General features: G+C 43.3%; 1 protein-coding gene across 1 annotated transcript in view; it reads right to left on the bottom strand.

Annotated features, from left to right (window-relative positions):
- The window catches only part of tle3a (TLE family member 3, transcriptional corepressor a), a 38,503-nt gene extending 21,743 nt beyond the window's left edge, over positions 1-16,760 (bottom strand). The window contains exons 1-7 of the mRNA XM_088996333.1: positions 16,312-16,760; positions 15,732-15,893; positions 15,368-15,468; positions 15,133-15,196; positions 11,166-11,210; positions 966-1,028; positions 362-466 (exon numbers count right to left, since the gene is read on the bottom strand). Coding sequence (XP_088852459.1) covers positions 362-466; positions 966-1,028; positions 11,166-11,210; positions 15,133-15,196; positions 15,368-15,468; positions 15,732-15,755 — 402 coding nt within the window. The 5' untranslated portion in view covers positions 15,756-15,893; positions 16,312-16,760. The remainder of the gene's footprint in view (positions 1-361; positions 467-965; positions 1,029-11,165; positions 11,211-15,132; positions 15,197-15,367; positions 15,469-15,731; positions 15,894-16,311) is intronic.
- Between the last annotated feature and the right edge of the window lie 4,189 nt (positions 16,761-20,949).

Genomic DNA, 20,949 nt, shown 5'->3' with positions numbered 1-20,949 from the left:
TAGATAAAGAGTGATAGACAGAGAGAGAGACAGAGAGACAGAGAGACACACAGGTAATTAGACAGACAGGTAGTTAGACAAAGAGATAGGTAATTAGGCAGACAGCGAGATAGACAGCCAGACAAACAGAAAGACAGATAGATAAGACCGACAGACAGAGAGAGGTAGATAGGCAGATAGACATACAGAAAGACAGCTAGATAAACAGATAGATCGCAGCAAATAGTTTCAAAAGGCATAGCATCAACAGTAGCTGACATAGAATACATGAATAGCATTCACAAACATGTCTTTTGCCTGCTAGGCACAAACCAAAATGTATTTTTTTCTTATAAAAAAATGAATAAAAGGGGGTACACACGGTGAGAGGCAGATTGGGAAGTCCACGTACCCCGATGATGGCATTCAGCTCAGTCATAGTGACCTGCTTTGCCCGTTCCACCGCCTGAGCAACCTGCTGTTGGTGCTGTGGGACGACATGAACACACAAGCATGAGAACCCGGAATAACTCAAATAGATACAAGGCTAGGTAGCTAACCAATCGATATTTTCATAACAAGAAGAAACTATATGCTCTGCCTGGATGTAATTAACCGGTTTCAGAATTTCTTGAATGCGAATTGGAACAATCATGTTTTATCAACTCACAATTTGACTGGTCGGGATTGTTATCAGGTAAAGCAGAGCTGATCATTTCAATTGGGAGTGTTGGACTTTAAAACAGTGCCTTGTACAGTAAAACATCTTGATAATAAAATTCGGGAGACAGAATGAATTCATTGAATTAATCTGAAATTAATCATAATTTATTTGAAATTAGGGCTGCAAACAAACAAAAGCTCGACCAGCAATGTTCGACGGATGTTCCAACCGCATACTCAGTCTAAAGTGGTACAATCTAGGCATCAAGTATGTCAAAAGTGTACCATGACGGCATTTTCGAGGGCCTCCATTCACATCTTACCTCTTGCGACAGGAAAGGCATAATTTGAGCTAAAATAGCATTGAGCCGTTTGGCAATCTCCGTCTGAAAGACAAGAGAAGGAGCACAAAACAAAGGAGACGTGAAACGAGGAGACAGACAGTGGCTTGGCCTAACTCCGCCTTTAATGTTTACGCCGATTAAGTCAATTACAGCGGCAATCAGAACTGCTTGACTCAACATCCTCTAAACAGCGTGATATTGATATTTGAAAGATTTAAAACATTAGGCGGGCCCAAGGGGTGGGGGGGGGGGGTGGTGTGCACAGCTGTGCCGAGAGTGCACTCCACGCTAAACGGATATGAGGCGGCAGCCAGGCAGAGTGCTGCCGGATTGAGAGGATCCTCTCTCGCCGGAGAGTGCGCCGTCCCGCACTTAACCTCCATGTTCGACCGCATTCCCGCAAAGTGCCCCCCCTCCATCCGAAATTTGTTGCTTACATGTGACATTTCGGGCACTGTGTAAGAAATGACTAAGAGAAACGACCTCAAGCGGAAGACACGATAAACTTAGCAATGCTACGGGAGGCGATGCTCCCTTTTTCGTGCTCCATTTAATGGTGAAAAGCCAATGCGACCCCCCCCCCCTCCACCGCAGAGGCTCTGCCTCCGTTCCTCCGCCTGTCTCGCAAGCGCCATGGCAACGGCTGCAGCCCTCGCCCTATCTTGCTGGGATCATTATGCAAATGGTACCTCTCCTTGACCGTAACAGGCTTTAAAATCATATTACGTGCTTGGAGGCAGGTCATTAAATTGAATTTTCGGCCTGTCGATCACATGAATAGTGCAAAATGAATGCTGGGTTGAAAAAAAATGAGAGGGAGAGAGAAAGAGAGGGCCAATGGAGAGAGGAGGAGGTGTGCAGAAGGGGATTGAAGGGGGCGTCATCCATTCCCCCCACCCCCTTTGTAAAAACACTGCACAGCTGGCTTGCTCTGCCTGCTCTTTTCTTCCAGGGATGGAAGATGAGAGTGTTCAGGTTCAAGCTCTGCACTGAGAGCAGAAAAATAACAGTGCCAAAGCTACATCATCTATGGAATTTATGAGCTGCAGTTCATTCCAGGGCCACTGCGGAACACAAACACATCACAGGGATTTGCTACAATTTTTCATTTGGAGCAACGTACGCGCGCGCGCGAGTGCACATCCACGTGCAAAAAAGAAATGTACTATGCGGGACCGCCAGCTTATTTATGACACATGGCAGAAATGCCAGGCTGTTTTGGCAGCCTGATGTATTACCTCGGAGCAGCCCCAGAGAGATTGGGGAGTAATGTGCAACACAACGAGATCCGCTGACCCAAGCTGCAACATGAAGAGCCACTTAGCTTGGCCAGCCAGATGAAAATATAGGATTTTTGGGGGGGTGGGTTGGAGGCTTTATCTTGTTCATCAATGTGTTGTTTTTTTTACATACATGTTTTTTCATGTACAGCACTGGTGTCAAAGTCAAGGCCCGGGGGCCAAATCTGGCCTGCCACGGCATTTTACTCAGCCCGCGAAAGCAAATGACGCAGGTCAAGTGCCATGATGCTTGCTAAAGAGCATAATTTCTAATTGTAAAACACAAGAACAGTCATTATTTTTTACTCCAAATTTGAAAACGAGTTATTCATTTATTTGCTGGGTGCTCAATATGTGGAGGGGATTCGAGCATTCTAATGGCTTACCCAAATTCATAACGTCCCCCGAGAGGAAACCGGAATGACAATATGGCCCGCGACAAAAAATGACTGACACCCTGGTTGTCCAGCGACAGAAAGTTGATTGTATTTCGACCTCAAACACCATCCCAATTCAAATTGCAGTGTCATTAATCCATTCACCGCCATTCGCGAATTTATTCGGGAATTGAAAATATGACGTGGAGCGCTATTCCGAGATTTGTTCGGGGGTTTGGTTTTTCTTGTTTAGATGCCAATAAAGCGCTGGTCAGATCCCTGGTAATCTTTTTTTCCTTCCACGAGGGGGCAGCATTTGCCCTTTTGTGCACCTGCCCCATTTCAACCTCATATAACTCCAGACTCATAACATAGGAATTAACTCATTTCTTCTGATGAAAGAAGAGAGTTTATGGTTCCTTACGCTGCATTGAATGTTTATGTAGTCCGAAAACTTAATCTTCTCTGGCTCCTGGAATTCGAGTAAAAATGACAAAAACCCTGGCACTGCAGTGGACACATTTTTGCACATTGTCTGGCAGTGAATGAGTTAATAGCAACAAAGTCGGCAATCCTAGTCTGGTTAATTTCTTCAGAAGTGAAATCCCCATGTTTACATGCCATTGTTTCATAAAACAAATAAATAGAAGTGACACCGCCGTTTAGTCTGCCTATGTTTTGTAATCTGATTTAGCATTTCACTGATATGTTTTTATGCCACTTTTGATTTGGAGAAATTTGCATAGTTCTCATAGTGAACTTTTTAAAGAAAAAAACACCAGTGAGCCAAACTGCTTGTTGAGTTAATGCTAATTGAAGTAGATAAATAAGATGTCTTTCTTATTAAATTAGTTAATTTGCTTTTGTCTGAGCTAATGGATGCCTGATCCAGGACACCCAAAAACATTGATGCATGATGAATCAGATTATGTTTATTCTATTATAGATTAATGTACTACTCACATAAAGATCAGAATATTTTACTTTAGGGTGAAAGTTCAGAATTGGCCTAAAATGCAATGAAGCCTTTCCAGGTGAACTTAACTCATTCACAACCAGACCTGCAAAAATGTGTCCGCTCCAGTGCCAGGATTTTTGTCATTGTCACTTGAATTCCAAGACCCACATCATATTGCGTTTTAGGACTACATAAACATTCAATACAGCATTAGAAACCTTAGACTCTCCTTTTTCATCAGAAAAAGCGGAAAGGTCAGTGCTGTTGGACAGTCTGCGGCTGGATGGATGCATGCATGGCTTGAGGAACCCGCGATAAGAAGAAAGGAGCGTCAGCGCAGAGCGCCGATGCGTATGTGGAACTGTTGCGGCTTGGAATTGAAGCAGATTTATGTGGAACAGGAGATGTGAGACAATCTCTTTTCGTCAATGGATGCTACAGCTGCGTGTTTGCTTTAAACATTTAGCTTGTAGTCGACGTGCACATTCCACCATGATGTCCCTGATCCACTGGTGGAAAGACGCTTTGATCCTCTCCTCTTTCATCTAGAACTGCTTCATGTCATCACAAAGAGGGTACAGCAAGTCCTGAAGAATGAATGTCTCTCTGTGTCTTTGTTTGGTCATATTGTCTCTATGCTGTCATATTATTTGTTATTTAGTTTTTTTTTTTTTGTTCTTTTGACTTCAAGACGGCGCCGCAGGAGTGGCTGCCTTTCCAGCAGCTCATGTATTTTGTTTTTCTACTCTCAGTCCTTTCATCACTTTGCTGCTGTGAAATGTAAATTTCTCCACTGTGAGACTAATAAAGGCATATCCAATCCAATCCAAAAAAAGAGTGAATTCCTAAATTATATGGGGCTGCTGGAGATATGAGCTTAAAACGAGGGTAGCTGTCCAAAATACAATTCAATACATACATATTGGTTTCTATAGCGCTTTAACAACAGCTGAAGCTGGAACATAGCGCTAACATGGAAAAAAGGAGATGTGAAAAGGAAAATGAAAAAAAAAACATTGCCAGAGGCCATGGCCAGTGCTTTATCGGCAACCAAACAAGGAAAAACAAAACCCGAACAAATTTGAGAATGGCGCTCTCCGTCATATTTTCAATTCCCGAATACATTCGTGAATGGCAGTGAATGAGGTAAACATGATCATTTCAAAGCTTGTGACTGCACATGTCCAACTATTAAATGATTTGGCACTTTTTGCACAAGTTGCTTTTCTCTCATAAGGGAAACAAATCACAACCTGGGTTCATTTCAAAACTCATCTATCTATCTATCTATCTAGCTAGCTAGCTAGCTAGCTGCACATTTTGACATCACGAGACCAAGACAACACCTATATACGCCTCAATGGGACCTTGCCATCGAGACGGTTCAGACGGAAGTACCTTTCCACAATAAGCCAACTAGTGAACCGCATAAGACATCATTGTCAAGCAGTAATTGGTGCTTAAGGGCACAAGATGAGTTATTGAGACGCTGACATTTTTCGCCGGGGTGTAACCACCATTGTTGTTGACTTGTGTTTCAATAAACAAAAAAAAAAAAAAAAAATCGCAATATGTAGGCAAAGGAAACGCAAATATCAAAACGATTCATCCCCAAATCTATTTGTCTTCCGGGTTTTCAAACAATGTCAACATTGACAGCTCCGTACGGTACCGCGTAGCAGTCTAGTTTGGCTAAATTCTTGCCGAGTGTGACATCACATTGTTTACATGACTAAACAATCACCATCACGCCTCCATGGTTTACAAAACGCATGACGGAGAAACGGTTTGCCATTCTAAGCGGAATTAAGGTGTGAACAATTGTAATTTGTACCCCAGATGCGCTATCGGAACTGCTGGATACAATGGTCCTTAACAACACGATAGATGAGCGTCTGCATAAAAGAAAAGACATTGACCCCTATAAAATAATAAACCCGATCAACAAGCAATGGTGACGGTTAGATAAAGGCTTTTATGAGCCTCGGTATTAACGCACTCGAGTGCGTGCTCGGGACAGAGCTCAAGAAGGGCCTTCAGAAATGGCTGAAACGCAACCGAGCCTGCGTAATCCCTGTTTGTCCAGATAAGCCATGTCAATAGCGGCCCAACATTTGACGGGATTTGTGAGAAGGCCTTGAGCCCCCCCCGTTCCTCTGTAGCTTAGCGTCAACGTGACAGCTGGCCCACAGAGGTCAGGAGGTGGCTCATCCGCTGGGCCCTCAGCAACTGGCAGCGCACTCTCCCACACTCGTGCGCCGGCATGCAAATACGCAGACAAGGTGTCAACTCGATTCAACCGCTTAAAAAAAAAAGATAGTGTGCTGGGAGGAGTTTTTTTTCCCTTTCCTCTTGTTGTTGTGCCGCTGACAGATAAAAACGGGTGGTTACTGTCACTTTCAGCAGATGACAGCTCTGCCCTTGAGAGGCCAGCTTGACGCTGCCGCTACACAATTACAGGTACTCGGACTTGTGTAGCACCACTTTAAGGACACTCTCGGCCTGCTTTGTCAGTGGCATGCAACGAGGTGTTTGCCCGGAGCCGTCGGCAGAGTTGGAGAAGCGAGGCGAGAAACTGACTAGGATTAAATAACAAGGGCGGTGGGGAGGGGTGGGCGTGGAGGTGGGGGGGGGGCAACTGGTCACATGATTTGTCGACAAACAGTACTTGACCTGTTAGATTTAAAGGGCCACCAAATTGCCTAACATATGAGAATCGCGAGTCAGACCATTTCTCGGCCAGGCGTATGTGTGTGTGTGTATATATATATACAAATACATATATACAGTACTACCTCAGCTTACGAATGCTTTAGCCCAGGAACATGTTGCCTTACAAACATTAAATTCGCAAGAATATAATATTGGCATCCAAACTAGTTTTCGGCGGACGAACCGAACCACATAGCGGCACGGTGGCTGGCGGACTAGTTTTCGGCGGATGAACACCAAACCACACGGTCAAACAGCGCCACAGTAGCCTAGTTTTCATCACCACTTTCCACACCCCCTTTGAGTGCAGATGTGGTTTGTTATCGGGTGGAGTACTTTCGCTATGATGTAACCGAAAAAGACCCCACCACAGGCCAGTGTTAAGCCGAAGAGGACACAAAAAAAAATTATGGTCGAGCAGAAGGAGGAGATCATCGAGAAACATGAACGAGGTGTGCGTTTGTGTGACTTAGCGTCCCAGTACGCTAAATCGACCATTGCTACGTGTCTAGGAAAAGAAGAGGTTGAAATAGAAGAGGTTGAAAAACTTTTGTTTACTTAAGGAAAAGCAGCTCGCAGTGGACCATGTTAGTGAGGATATTATCACCGAAAAAGCACGGCAACTTCACTCAGATATCATCAAGAGTAAACTACATCACGACTTAATTACACAGTACAGATTATTTCTTTAATTACAATACAAAAGCACATTTATTGTACATAAAATAACGTATATTTTGTGTAGTTTTAAGGCTTATTTAGTAGAAAATTGTTTTATGGGGACCTGGGAACGAATTATTCTCATTTTAATGGTTTCCTACGGGAAATTAATGTTTGGAAGACACAGTTTTCACCTTACACACACTTTGTGGGAACCAATTAAGTTCGAAAGCTGAGGAATCACTGTATATAAATGTTTATATATAAACACACACACACAAATCAACTGTGACATTGCATTTTCAGGCTGCTGTTAAACATCCGCGGCATCTGAAAGTGCCTCAGAAACGAAGGAATATTCAAACAGCTCGACCCCAGTCGAAGGTTTCTGGCGTAATAGTTTGTTAAAATGCAAAATGGCTTCCATAAGTGGACCTTATAAGCAGCAGGCTGAGGTTATTAAGACATCGTCCATTTGCACTTTCCTCCACATGCCTCTTGTGTATGTACACAGCAGACAAGTCCAGTGGCTGGCTGTTTGTTTTGGCCCGCTGTGACAATTACTTGGCTGCAAAAAAATAAAATAATATATATATATATATATATATATATATATATATCCCACGGCCTCGGTTTCCCATTCCTGAATGACGACTGCAGGTAACAGCCCAATCGGACGGATTAACAAGGAACAGATGACCGTGATTACCAACAGACATCGCCTGTAGTGAGGGGGGTGGTGGGGTCAAATATCAGCATGGCCTCAGTCCACTGGGGCCGCCGTCTGCATGCCAAAATGTGAATTACGGTGCGCTTTGAGGAACCAAAGCACGGTTATACGAATGGATTTCCTCACTGGGGAATAAATTCTTCTTGCAGGAAAGTAATATGCTTGTGTGCATCCAATAATCCATCCCAGCCTCGTCTGTTAACGTTCGCCGTCTACTCCCCCCTTCCTCCAACCACCCCTCCTACGCAGAAGATGGGTGAGCGGCATGGATGGGGGCCCACACTGTTTGCTCACAAACACGCCGTTCAGCAGGTTAGGGCCTCCACTGATGAATTATTCAAGCACTTCCCGCAGCTCTTTTGAGGAGACTGATAAATTAAAAAAAGTCAGCCGCTAAAATGGATCAGTCGATTAACCTGTTTACACAAAGCCGGGCCAGGGTTGTTGCCCCTCCTCCCAACTCGTCTCTATTCTGCTACTTGTTCCCCATCCCCCATTCATGCCTCGCCGGCCCTCTGGTTGGCGATAAGTGCCTGACAGAAGCTATCAGAGTGGCCCTGGGTCTGACAGACATGTGGCAGCGCGACACAAGCCCCAGACTCGGATGGATCACCCCGCGCCTCCGGCACTGTCATTAGCCGAGCGGGGTGATGGCAGCGGGGGGAGGGACGAACGAGCACACTGCTTTGAACACCCGGGAATCGAAGGACTTAAGCCATGTGTTTAATGCACTTCACACACACACACACACACACACACACACACACACACACACACACACACACACACACACACACACACACACACACACACACACACACACACACACACATACACATATATATATATATATATATATACACATATATATATACACACATATATATATACATACAGTAAAGTCTCGTTATATCGATATCGGATATATCGATAGTCCCGGTTATATCGATACTATTTCTATGCACGCACGGAGAAAATTACATGCAAACAGGGTCGGATATATCGATAGTCCCGGTTATATCGATATTTTTTCGGACTCCCTTGAATATCGATATAACGAGACTTTACTGTATATATATATATATATATATATATATATATATATATATATATATATATACATATATATATATATACAGTAAAGTCTCGTTATATCGATACCGAATATATCGATAGTCCCGGTTATATCGATACTATTTCTATGCACGCACGGGGATAATTACATGCAAACAGGGTCGGATATATCGATAGTTCCGGTTATATCGATATTTTTTCGGACTCCCTTGAATATCGATATAACGAGACTTTACTGTGTGTGTATATATATATATATATATATATATATATATATATATATATATATATATATATATATATATATATATATATATATATATATATACACACACAGTAAAGTCTCGTTATATCGATATTCAAGGGAGTCCGAAAAAATATCGATATAAAAAATATTCAACAGTAGCCAAAATGGAACTGTATAGTGCCACTTAGCAGTTTTTTTGACAACGATACTAGTGCAGCGTGTTCTACCGGAAACAAATTCCTTGTGTGTTCTACATACTTGGCAATAAAGATGATTCTGATTCTGATCTGATTCTGAATATCGATATAACCGGGTGTGTATATATATATATATATATATATATATATATATATATATATATATATATATATATATATATATATATACACACAGTAAAGTCTCGTTATATCGATATTCAAGGGAGTCCGAAAAAATATCGATATAACCGGGACTATCGATATATCCGATATCGATATAACGAGACTTTACTGTATATATATATATATATATATATATATATATATATATATATATATATATATATATATATATATATATATATATAAAATACACACATATAGACAGATAAAAAAGTCGACAGAACGACAGATGATAGATCGATAAAAACGTGGTGAGAACGATATCAAAACATGTCAAGGGCCAGTCAAAACAAATCAGGCTCCACATGCCAAACCCAGTCCGATATGAGTAAAGGACCAGGTGAAAAACCAAGTCAAAATCTACACAGACAGACAAATCAGACAGATCAATGTTGACCAAAAGTGAAAACAAAGTCAAGAATCAAGCTCAGCTCAATGATAGGCAGGCAAATCAAGTACCAAAACCTGGTGAGGATTCCCCCCCAAATTTCCAACAGTGATACATCACACTCAAAACAATCGAAAATCAGGCATTTTGCCGTTTTCCGCCCTAGTCATTACAACACGGACCATCGCACATATGAAGCTTCTACCCACTACCAATCTTGAAAGTGGACCAAATGCGGGAAAGTCCTTTGGTCAACAAAATGAACATTTTGAGGATATAAGACTGTTGGCCGTGACTCGTTTTGAACCTTCTGATTCGGACACATTAACCCCGAAGACACTTTAGACAGAAGGACACTCAACCAAGATACAAGTTAGGTGACCGATAACAACAGCTGTACAACCAGTGACAAAACGACTTTTGCCCCCACTTCCTGTCATGACCATCCATCCCTGACCCTGATCGTTAATATGTTCGCTTTAATCAGGAAGTCAAAGGTCCCGCCAGCCAAAGTCTACTTAAATCTAATCAACAGGTTGAGATAAATCCAGGATTTCAATCTCCTCCCGGCGGTTGTCTTACAAGACTTACAACAGTCGAGTCAGGCAAGAACCTTTCCCATCGTAAAATAATAAATAATGCAACATTCAATGTCCTACTGCAAAATATGCCATAAACATTCAGTGATGAGTCAAACTGCCTATTGAGGACTTCTTGAGAATCCTTCAGGTCAGGTGTGGGCGTCCAGCAGTTATTGCACCCTCAAATGAGATATTGATACAAAGTATTGATGGAGTGAAAAAGTTTTGAGGCACAATAAAATGTTGACAGTTGCATGAAAGACAATCGTGGTTTGGGTTGATTGCGACGATTTTTTTTTAACTCATTCACTGCAATTCCCGAATTAAGCATGACGTGGAGCGCCATTCCCAAATTTGTCCGGGTTTTGTTTTGTCTTGCCGATAAAGCACAGATCAGACCTCTGGCAATGTTTGTTTTTTTTTTCATTCAATGGGGGGGCAGCATTTGCTTTTTGTATAGCTGCCCCTATTTCAAGCTCATATAACTCCAGACTCATATAACTTAGGCATTAACTTTTTTTTCCGATGAAAGAAGAGAGTCAAAGGTTTTTTTTACAGTGCATCAAATGTTTATTTAGACCTAAAACTCAATATTCTATAAATCCTGGAATTTGAGTGACAATGACAAAAACCCTGGTACTGGAGTGGACACGTTTGTATTCGTCTGGCAGTGAATGAGTTCATGAGCACGCCTCAGGAGTGGGACACAGTTTATATTCTTACAGCAGTTTTGATGACCCCCCCCCCCTTCCCCCAACAACACAGAAAAAAAAATCCCTTGAGGGCACCTACCTGTTTGTGCATCTCAATGTTGAGTCCATAAGACATCTCATAGTACTGCAAAGCAAACAGAGAGGACATTTAGCATAATATACAATTGGAACTATGATATCAAATTGTTTTTTTTTTAAACGTGCAGATTTTCTTTGAAGCACATTTAGATCACCGTCGTTCCACGTAACGTCTTGGTAAGCTTACGTCATCAAAGAACGATATGTGAGCATGCTCTGCCCATCCAAGATGGCGCCCCCCTGTGTGGCTGCCTCCGCAGCAGCTCTTTTCCTTTTCCAGTCCCTATACTTTTTCATTTATTTACTTTTGCAAATTTCCCCATTGTGGGACAAATATGTTTTCATATTCTGATTATTTGCTTTTTGAGGCCTTTATTTGTAAGTTTTATCAGTGTCTGAAACTCATGACAAAAAGTTAGTGGACACCCGGGCAGACAACTCTGAAAAGTTCCCGGCCCGGCCATGAAGTTGCCTGCCCGATTTTTCACAACTTAAAACACATAAAGACATCTAATCAAAATAAAATAAAAACATTGTTGCGAAGTTTAAAGGGTTTTTTTTATTAAGAAAGTACCAACCACAAATGCTCCCTTGCCTAATGTATGGTAAATATATCTTGCTGAAGATTTTGCTCCAGTTGCCGTTTGTCGTCATGGTGTACAATGCAACGTATGCGTTGTGTTGTCTGTTCAACGTTACGTGGACTCCACTTTCTCAGTGTTTCTTCAGAACTCTGATGTACACTTTTCAGTCAGGGTGTAGTCCGAAGCAGGCTTCTGATTTGCGAACGTTCGTTTGGCAATTTGCATACTCAGCATCGGCAGCCAATCAGAAGCCTGCTTCGGACTACACACTGACTGAAAAGTGTACTTCAGAGTTTTGAAAGCCGCTGAGAAAGTGGAGTCCACGCGGCTCGTAGCTTTTTGTTTGTAGCTTTTGCTTTATTGAATAAAACAAACGTTTGATTTGAAAATAAATTTTTCTTGAAGTTGTCGGCCATCTGGGCCGAGACGTTTTGAAAGTTGTACGCCCCGGGCCACCGGGCAGACGCTATTTCAAACACTGGTTTTATCAATATGTTAAAAAAGGGGGCGATAGTTTCCAAATTCAAACAAAGCATCCCTAAGCAGTATTTTCATTTCAAACTTCTGTAACTCCAGACCCATATAACCTATCTATATGGCTATCTATTAGCTATCTAGCTGGCGCACTATCTAGCTGGGCTATCTATTAGCTAGCTTTCTATCTATTTGAGTTATTCCGGGTTCAGTGAACGCTGGCGCGTGTCTGCCGCTGCTCACCCACAGGAAAACTTATCCTGTGACTGTAAAGTGATCTCGAGGGTTTTGAAAGGCGCTTATAAATGAAATGTATTGTTATTATTATTCACATTGCGTTACAAGATCAATCAATATCCAAATTGAGCGGGATGAGACCGATGTGAACGCGTTGACCGCATCGAAATCGGGATCACCATAAGCAAAGATGAGACGCAAAATGTGATCTGAGCGGACAAATAAGCAAAGAATTTGACTTTTTTGATTTTCCGGTGACAGCGGTAGACCATCAAAGGTTTTCATCAAGAGCCTCCCGCGTCCAGAACATTTATTTACTCAGTCTTGAAGTGTTTGCACAACACTTGTGTTATTTCAAGACGGGTCAGAGTGTGTGGCTGAATCCAGGCAGACCACAGGTGGCCGCGGGGGCTGAAATGGCTTTCCAGTCACTGTCTATTTTGATGAAGCAAATGCATTATTCAGTCCATTAGCGTTGAAGGGAGAAAAAAAAGTCTCAAACAAGAGAGACCTTCTGTCTCCCGCCGTGTAAGCAGACACCTCGTATTTGTCCCACCTCCCCCCCGTCTGCCTGACATGTTGTTTTCCCCGCCACTCCAAAAAAAAAAAAAGGTTTGGCTTCAACGTGCGTGTTTACCTCAGACACCGGGGGTCTCTCATTGCATCAGGTGACAGCTAAATATCCCGCGTCACAGGCACGCCTATGTTTTCCAAACCCACACTGGTACTTTGTGCAAAAAAATGAGTTGTATGGGAGTCTATTAGTTGTATGGGAGTGCCTCCATTTTGGTTGGGTGCATTTTCCCACACGCCACGGCCCCATTTACGGCCGTGCATGTGCGCAAGCGGCGGGTCTCCTAGGAGATTAATCAGATCAGCACACACTAAGGGGTGGGGGGCAACATGGCCTTTGACCTTTCAATATCATGGCATAGCTGTCAACTTTTGAAACCAGAAAGGTCTAGTATTATCCCGCAGGCCCCGGTCGGTCATAGAGATTTATTTATTGATTGATTTAAATTGTCATGCAAAAGCCAAAGAAAAAGTGCAATAGGCATTGTGTTTATTATATGAGTCATGTTAGTCTTTATAGTTATATAGTCGTCAGGGGAAGCGAAATGATTTTTAACATTGCAGCGACATAAAGGACAACCGACACCATTTTTTGTTTCTTAACAGACATCAGAAAAACGTTTTACTATCTAAAATACCCAAAACACGCACGCTCATATTTTTAGTCAAATGCAAAACACCAATAAAAATGAGTTAAAATTGATAATTTGAAAGATAAAGATTTAAAGCTAATTTTAAAAAAAAATAAAGATAATTTGGAGTCTTCAATCTGCGACCCGGAGAAAACCCACGCGGGCCCGGGGAGAACATGCAAACTCCACACAGGGAGGCCGGACCGGGACGCGAACCGGCGACCTCTGCACTGTGAAGCCGGTGCAAACCACTTGACTACCGGGCCGCCCTTAATAAGAAATAATACCACTATTTCAACTTGTCAATCATGAAAATATCATGTTTGCTACTATTTTAAGAAAACAAAATAGAAGTAACCAAACATTGAATAATCAATCGTATTTGAAAAGTATAATGAATTGTAAGACATTGCTAATAACTTCAAATACACACATCTAACCTACATTCCTATATGGGTTGACAAAAATAGCTATCAACAAACTTAAATGACAAACTGCCGTCATTTTCACCTTTTCTTGACAGAGATATAACTCCTGCAAATGCTTGGGAGTATTCCTCGCCGAAACGACTGTAGTTGTCTTTTAGATTTCACACTTTTTGTAGCTTTTTCTCCGGCAGATGCCATTACAAGATAATTATTAAAAATGCTAACGCATGACTCTCGATTCCAGGAATGACCTGTAGCACGCGCAATTCATCTAAAGCACAGGTGTTAAAGTCAAGGCCCGCGGGCCAAATCCGGCCCGCCGCATCATTTTTTTCGGCCCGCGAAAGCAAATCAAGCTTGTTAAATTCCATGACGATTGCTAAAATCGGAGCCAAAATGTCATATTTTTGGATGTCAACCACAATAAAAGTCATTATTCTTGACTTCAGATTTGAAAACGAGTTATTCATTAATTTGCTGTGTGCTCTATATGTAATATTTGAAGGGATTTAAATATTCTAATGGGTTCCCCAAATTCATAACGGCCCTCGAGAGGAAACCATAACTACAATGTGGCCCGCGGCAAAAAAATGACTTTGACACCCCTGACCTAAAGGAAGCTAACAGCTGGCATCGTGCCGATCGCCTGTTCTCAATTTATATATGATACATAACGATCTACTGTTTTGAATGAAAGGTGGTATTTACTATTTTGATGATTTTTGACTTATTGTTTGAATTGGAAACCGTCATTTTCATTCATAAACCACAACCCGGAATGTGATCACGAAAACCGTACTCGTTACGGCAAAACCGGAGTAATTGGGAGTTATGTCATGGAGCTTCAGCCCGATGCCAGCCGGCTGTCAATCACCCCCCCCCCCCCCCCCCCCAGCCTCATATCCACCAGCTCCTACGTACCCCTCGAGCCGCCCTAACAACCGCACAGGTTATCACAATAGATCCCGTCTCCCGTTGCCCAAACGAGGCTCTTAACAAGCTCAGCAATTTTGGCGCATCATTGCAGCCTGTGATCTTACCATGACATAGTGGCGTTGCATATCCGTCTTCTCATTGGCCAGCTTGTCATACTCCACCTTAAGACTAAAATAGGAGAGGAGGTGTCAATTACTGACGCGCTGTCACTTGAATAACTCATTTAACCACTTGGCAGCGGATTACAGGGCATTTCCATTCCGCGTGCAACCATATATTAGCCTTCACCTGGCAATGGAACGCGAGAGTGTGAGCGCTGATGTCTTTTGTCAACACTACCTGTGATACTGGGCTTGGAGGAACTGGAATTCATCTTTAATTCGGTCACATGACTCCGCTACAGTGAATTTGAAGCCAGGCTGGCCAGGTTGGTGAGGAGCCTGAAACACAGTCACGACTTTTGAGCATGACGAAGTACACAAGCCGCTCCAAAATGGCTCCCGTCTTGACTTGATCAAAATGGGATTGTTAACAAAGCAATGAATGGAAAGAGAAAAAAAAACATGAATCAGATATGTGGCCTTGAAATATAACCTTTGAGATACTCAATGAGGGGGGGGGGGTTCAGCTCTGTCAGGAACCATGTCAACACCATCAAAATATGTCCAAAAATGCAAAGCACAGAGGTAAAATTGCCTCTTACCGGATGTCGGCCTTGTGGATACATCTTGAAATCGACCCTTTGTTTATTTCTCCAGGTCCTTTGGCAAAATGGTTGAAAAGAGCAGGCGGGCTGAGGGGGCTTGTTGTCAGTGGAGGGGGATGGGGGCAGCAGGGTGGGGTGGGTGGAGGGGGGTTGAATAGCCTGTGTTGGGAGAACGACGCGGTTTAATCACCAGGGGTACAATCAAACGTACTTTTGTTTGCAACAAATAATCCCTGTGAGAATAATGCAATCAGTAAGTGGAAGCCAAAGAAACAGCAGCGCCTCGAGGGTGACCTTATTCGGTCGCTTTACAAACACACGCACACACACGAAACAGATTCTCGCTTGGGAGAAAAAAAACACAACGCAAAAAAAAGAGTAGACACTTGAACGCAGGTGGTGTACGAATAACGGCGCGGTTTATAGTTTAAAGTGTAAATTAAAAAAACAAGGAAGAGAAAACAGGCGAGCAGAATCAAGCAACGGCGGTCTTCCCTCCGACCGCGCGTCGATCACCCCCCGAAAATGTCACGTGAAAGCCGAGAAAATGGGACCCGTCGCTCGTTTTTAAACGTACCCCTCACCGAGGAAGAGGCAGCGGGCTAAAATCCACTCGTTTAATCCGTCCGGAAGACGCCGTGGCGGAGCATCCCGTCTCCGGAGCGGACCCGGCCACACCGGGTGGGGGAGTAGCGGGCGAAGAAAAACACTGCGATGCGGTCGGAGCTCCAACAAAAGTACTTTTCTCCTCGTCGAGCCTCCACCGCGAACCTCCCAGGAATTTGGCCGGCGTAATCCCCGAAAGAGCGGCGAAAATATGAATCCAAAACAGCTCCTTCGTGCGTTCAAAACAACAACAAAAAGAACAGAAAGGAGATTCTTTAAAAGCGTAACATGGTGCTGCTCTCCAACATCTCGCGTTTCCCCCTCAGTTGTCCAGTTTAGCCCGGTTACCACACACAGGCAGCGGGGCTGAACTACCGTGAAAGCGCCGATCTGTCCAATCGCATTACTCGCCAAGACCACGACCGCATCTGCCTATCGGAGGGCGGAGGGCCCACGTGGGGTAGTGGCGGCACGTCGTGACGTCATCGCACAGAGACGCTCGCCCCGCCTCTGGCTACTGCGCACGCACACACACGTACATATATATACACGTACACGAACACGCGCACGCACACACACAAACACCAGCCATTCAAATTGGACCAAGACTGCACATATAGCGCGTCCTCATTAGCGCGCCTGTTTGCCACCCAAATCAAAGTTTTCATGGGTGAGACCAACAACCGGTGAGAGAGGGGTGCGAAAGGTACGCGCGCAATTTTAATTCGAAGCCTATCTCCTCGGACGCCAAATGAACTTGTTTGCGTGCGAGACGTTGATGAGACGTGACACGGTTTGCTGCCACATATGTGAAGTAAAAGCCTCGAATCAGACGCTTTACCCCCCCCCCCCCCCGTTGGTCCCCACAAAACCATGAAGGACACCTTAATGACTATATATATATATATATATATATATATATATATATATATATATATATATATATATATATATACACACACACACACACACACACACACACACACACACACACACACACACACACACACACACACACACACACACACACACACACACACACGCGGCATATACGCCAAGATAGTTCGTTTATACGACACATCTCGGACGCCCTTTGAGCTAATTTAGGCTGCTAGCTGCGCCGCACCGTAGAGGACAGCCGATTGCCTTTGTCTGATATTAACATCAGCCATGTCGGAGCCTTGTTTTTGAAGCTCCAACTCAGCCCCACGTGGGTCGCTTCTGTGGCTTTAAGGCGTCTCGACCAATGGCGACGCGGCGCACTTACTCACCGGCTTCCGATTGGTCCGCTCTCATGGAGCCTGTCAGTCACGCGGCGGCGTTGTCAATCAATACCACGCGGGGTCAAGCGCTGACAAATGCCTGTGCTCCTCGGTCCTCTGCCTGTGAATAGAGGCTGCAATAGCTGCTTAATTAGCTTCGAATGGCTTTTCTCTCCTGTTCAAACAATCTGTTACCACCACGTGGTAATGAGAGCCAGTGTTAAACAAAAGAGGAAAAGGAAGCGGTTGTAACATTACAACCTGTAGTTTTCCCTCTGCGTGAGCAAAGCGAGTTGAATGTTTTAGCTTTTAGCATAAGGCTAACGAGCTATCTTGCTCTCAGACGCGGCACAGCGTCATGGATAAGCCCGATGGATAAGCGGACACCAACACGAGTATTTGTCATGGCTACTGTGGAATCACGCGCCACAGTTCCTGACACAGCGAGTTTGGTCGCGCTTTTCATTTCAAATGTGTGGCCAGTACCTCACTGTATGCAAAACGCACTTAACGACTGGCCGCTACCGAAGCAATATACCCCATGATGCATTGCAGTTGTTTTTTTTCTTTAATTTTCATTCATCTTTAATATAAGTAGAACACGTTACAACAACAAAACACAATCAGAAATGTTATTCGTGTTCAATATAAGGCTAAACCGACTGATTTTAACTAACCTTTAAGCATGTTTATAAACAAGTTTTAAGTCATTCACTGCCCATACAGGGTGTTTGTCATTGTCACCTGAATTCCACATAGTATTGAGTTTTAAGACTACATAAACATTCAATACAGCGTTAGAAACCTTAGACTCTCTTCTTTCAACAAAAAAAGAGTGAATTCCTATATTATATGGGTCTGGGGTTATATGAGCTTGAAATGAGGGCAGCTGTCCAAAATACAATGCAATGCATACATATTGGCTTATATAGCCCTTTAACAACAACTGAAGCTGGAACAAAGCGCTAAAAGAAAGAAAGAAAATATTGCCAGAGTCCATGGCCAGCGCTTTATCGGCACCCAAGCATGAAAAAAAAAACTAACACATTTAGGAATGGCGCTCTACGTCATATTTTCAATTCCTGAATACATTCTTGAATGGCAGTGAATGAGTTAATTTGTGTAATGAGTTCAGGAAATAGAGAGGAAATAGACTAAAAATAGAGCGAGGGGTGATTGAAAGGTTTCAAACACCGCTGCAGTGTCACCCATTTATCAACTTTTAAACTGGTGCAGTTAACAGGGAATTATGGACAACGCTAAATGCTAGTGCTACTTTATTACGGCTCTATTTCCTCACTGGAGTGATGTTCTGCCAGGCCTGAAAGTGTGAAAGCATGGCATGTTTGTACAGTAGTAGTAGTTTGGCAATGCAAAGGTCATTGTGTCATGTTAAACTCTGAGCCCAGCAGTGGTCCACTTGTCATTCTTGTCAGTCACCTTCAGGAAACGGAATGGCTGCTTTTTTTTGTATTCTCTCTCTTTTCCACCCCCCTCTTCCTAACACACCCCCCCCCCCCCCCCAAAATAAAGACTGTGTGAGAAACTCAAGCACACACAAGAGCCTAATCTGAGCCAGGCAACCCCCCTTGCTGTGCAATAGAGAGCACTTGGATTAAAGGCAACAAAGGTTTGGCCAAACCCCAGATAGAGGGAGAAGGGGGGGTTTGAGGTGATTGGTTGTCCACCCCGTGAGCCCTCAGCACTGTTTATTTACACGGAAAGCCCAGCCTGACTGGAACTCCCAGCCCTGGGCATTACACACTGGCCTATTTGCAGAGGTGGCTCAAATTCTTGACAGAGCGGTGATTGTTCTCGCTGCCGCTGCCAACCGGCTCGCTTTCTGCGCGACGCTAACACAAAACAAACATTCGCTAGCACGGAACAATTAGCGGGAGCTCATAGCCATGTTCGACTCTTTCACTTTTATTACGGTTAGGACGTCATGTTTGTCAGAGCAACTGCAAGCTTTTAAGGGGTGGTAAACCTGACAGGAAAAAAACTGTTGTGTTGGACAACAGCGTTGAAATATTGACACCCGTGATTGATAACATCTTGTTTAAAGGACAACCGACACCATTTTTTTGTTTCCTAACTGACATCAGAAAAAAACATTTTATAGCATCTAAAATCCCCAAAACACGCAGGCTGATATTTTTAGTCAAATGCAAATCACCAATAGAAAAAGGAGTTAAAGTGTCCCAAAACTACTTCAAAATGACCTCAGAAAGTTTCAGTTTCAGAAGGTCCCGCCCCCTTATTTGTGATGTCACGCCAGGACGTCTCTACAATCAAAACAATGGCTTCAGATTCGGAGAAGATGCGTTCTTGTTACTCATCCACTTATGAATATGATTCAAATAGCTCTGAAGAGGAAAGCATAAATGTTTGCAATCAATTAAAGAAGTCCTTCCGGATCATTTTGATGCATCTGGACTCCAATGTAGCGTCCCAGAAAATGCACAAGATGGCGCACAAGCTCCGTTGGAAATGGGTTGATTTGTCTGCTGGGAATTTGTGTCAACTAGTATCAAATAGTAGTCTTGCTGCAACACACAACAATTCACCATTGCGTTATTTACGTGTTTTCCTTCTAATTCCGGGGTCAACACACGAAGACATTGTGTGTCGCTTTCTCGGTCAGGGGCGTTCCAGACGTGACGTCACGTCAGGCTTTGTCATCAACTCGAGAACAAGACTTCCTGAATATTCAGTCTGTCTTAAAATATAGCTATAGAATGTCTATTGTAGAATACGCTCAGTAGAAGTCATTTGAAGTGATTTTACAAATTATGGACATAACTTGTCCGGTGGCGTCGGTTGTCCTTTAAATGTTTTGCATCTAAGAGACGTCAAATATGACAAGGAAAAAAATCACCAGGTGTGATTTTAGTGCACTGTGGATGGACAAGTGTGCATGTAGCAATATCGCCGCAGACGTGGATGATGTTTCTTGACATTGCCATCTACTGGCCTGGCATGTGTATTACAGAATTATCTCAATTACTCTCAATAAATAGCTTGGCAGAGGCCTGCAGAATTCAGACGTCTGTCATGAATGGCTGCATCTCCTGCTGGTAGTAAAGACAATCTTTCTGGGTTCCAGTCTTTGTCCGATCGAACATCTCTGACAATAATCGATGAAAAGGTTTCTTCAGCCGTCATCTGTTCTTCAGCGAACTAAAGTCTTGCTGGTAGTTTCGGCAACATAGGATTAGTAATGCTGATGAGGTGATACCAGAGCAAATAGGGCAATCAGGCCAGTCGTTAGTCAGGACAATAGAAGCTATCAGTAGCTATCATAGTGCCGAAACTACCAGTAAGACTTTAGTTTGCTGAAGAAGCAT

The sequence above is a fragment of the Hippocampus bargibanti genome, linkage group LG05, assembly GCF_051943395.1.
Source record: "Hippocampus bargibanti isolate YZ-2025 linkage group LG05, ASM5194339v1, whole genome shotgun sequence".
NCBI classification, from domain to species: domain Eukaryota; kingdom Metazoa; phylum Chordata; class Actinopteri; order Syngnathiformes; family Syngnathidae; genus Hippocampus; species Hippocampus bargibanti.
Note: the sequence above shows the minus strand (reverse complement) of the source record. Positions and strands in the feature narration are given on the sequence as shown.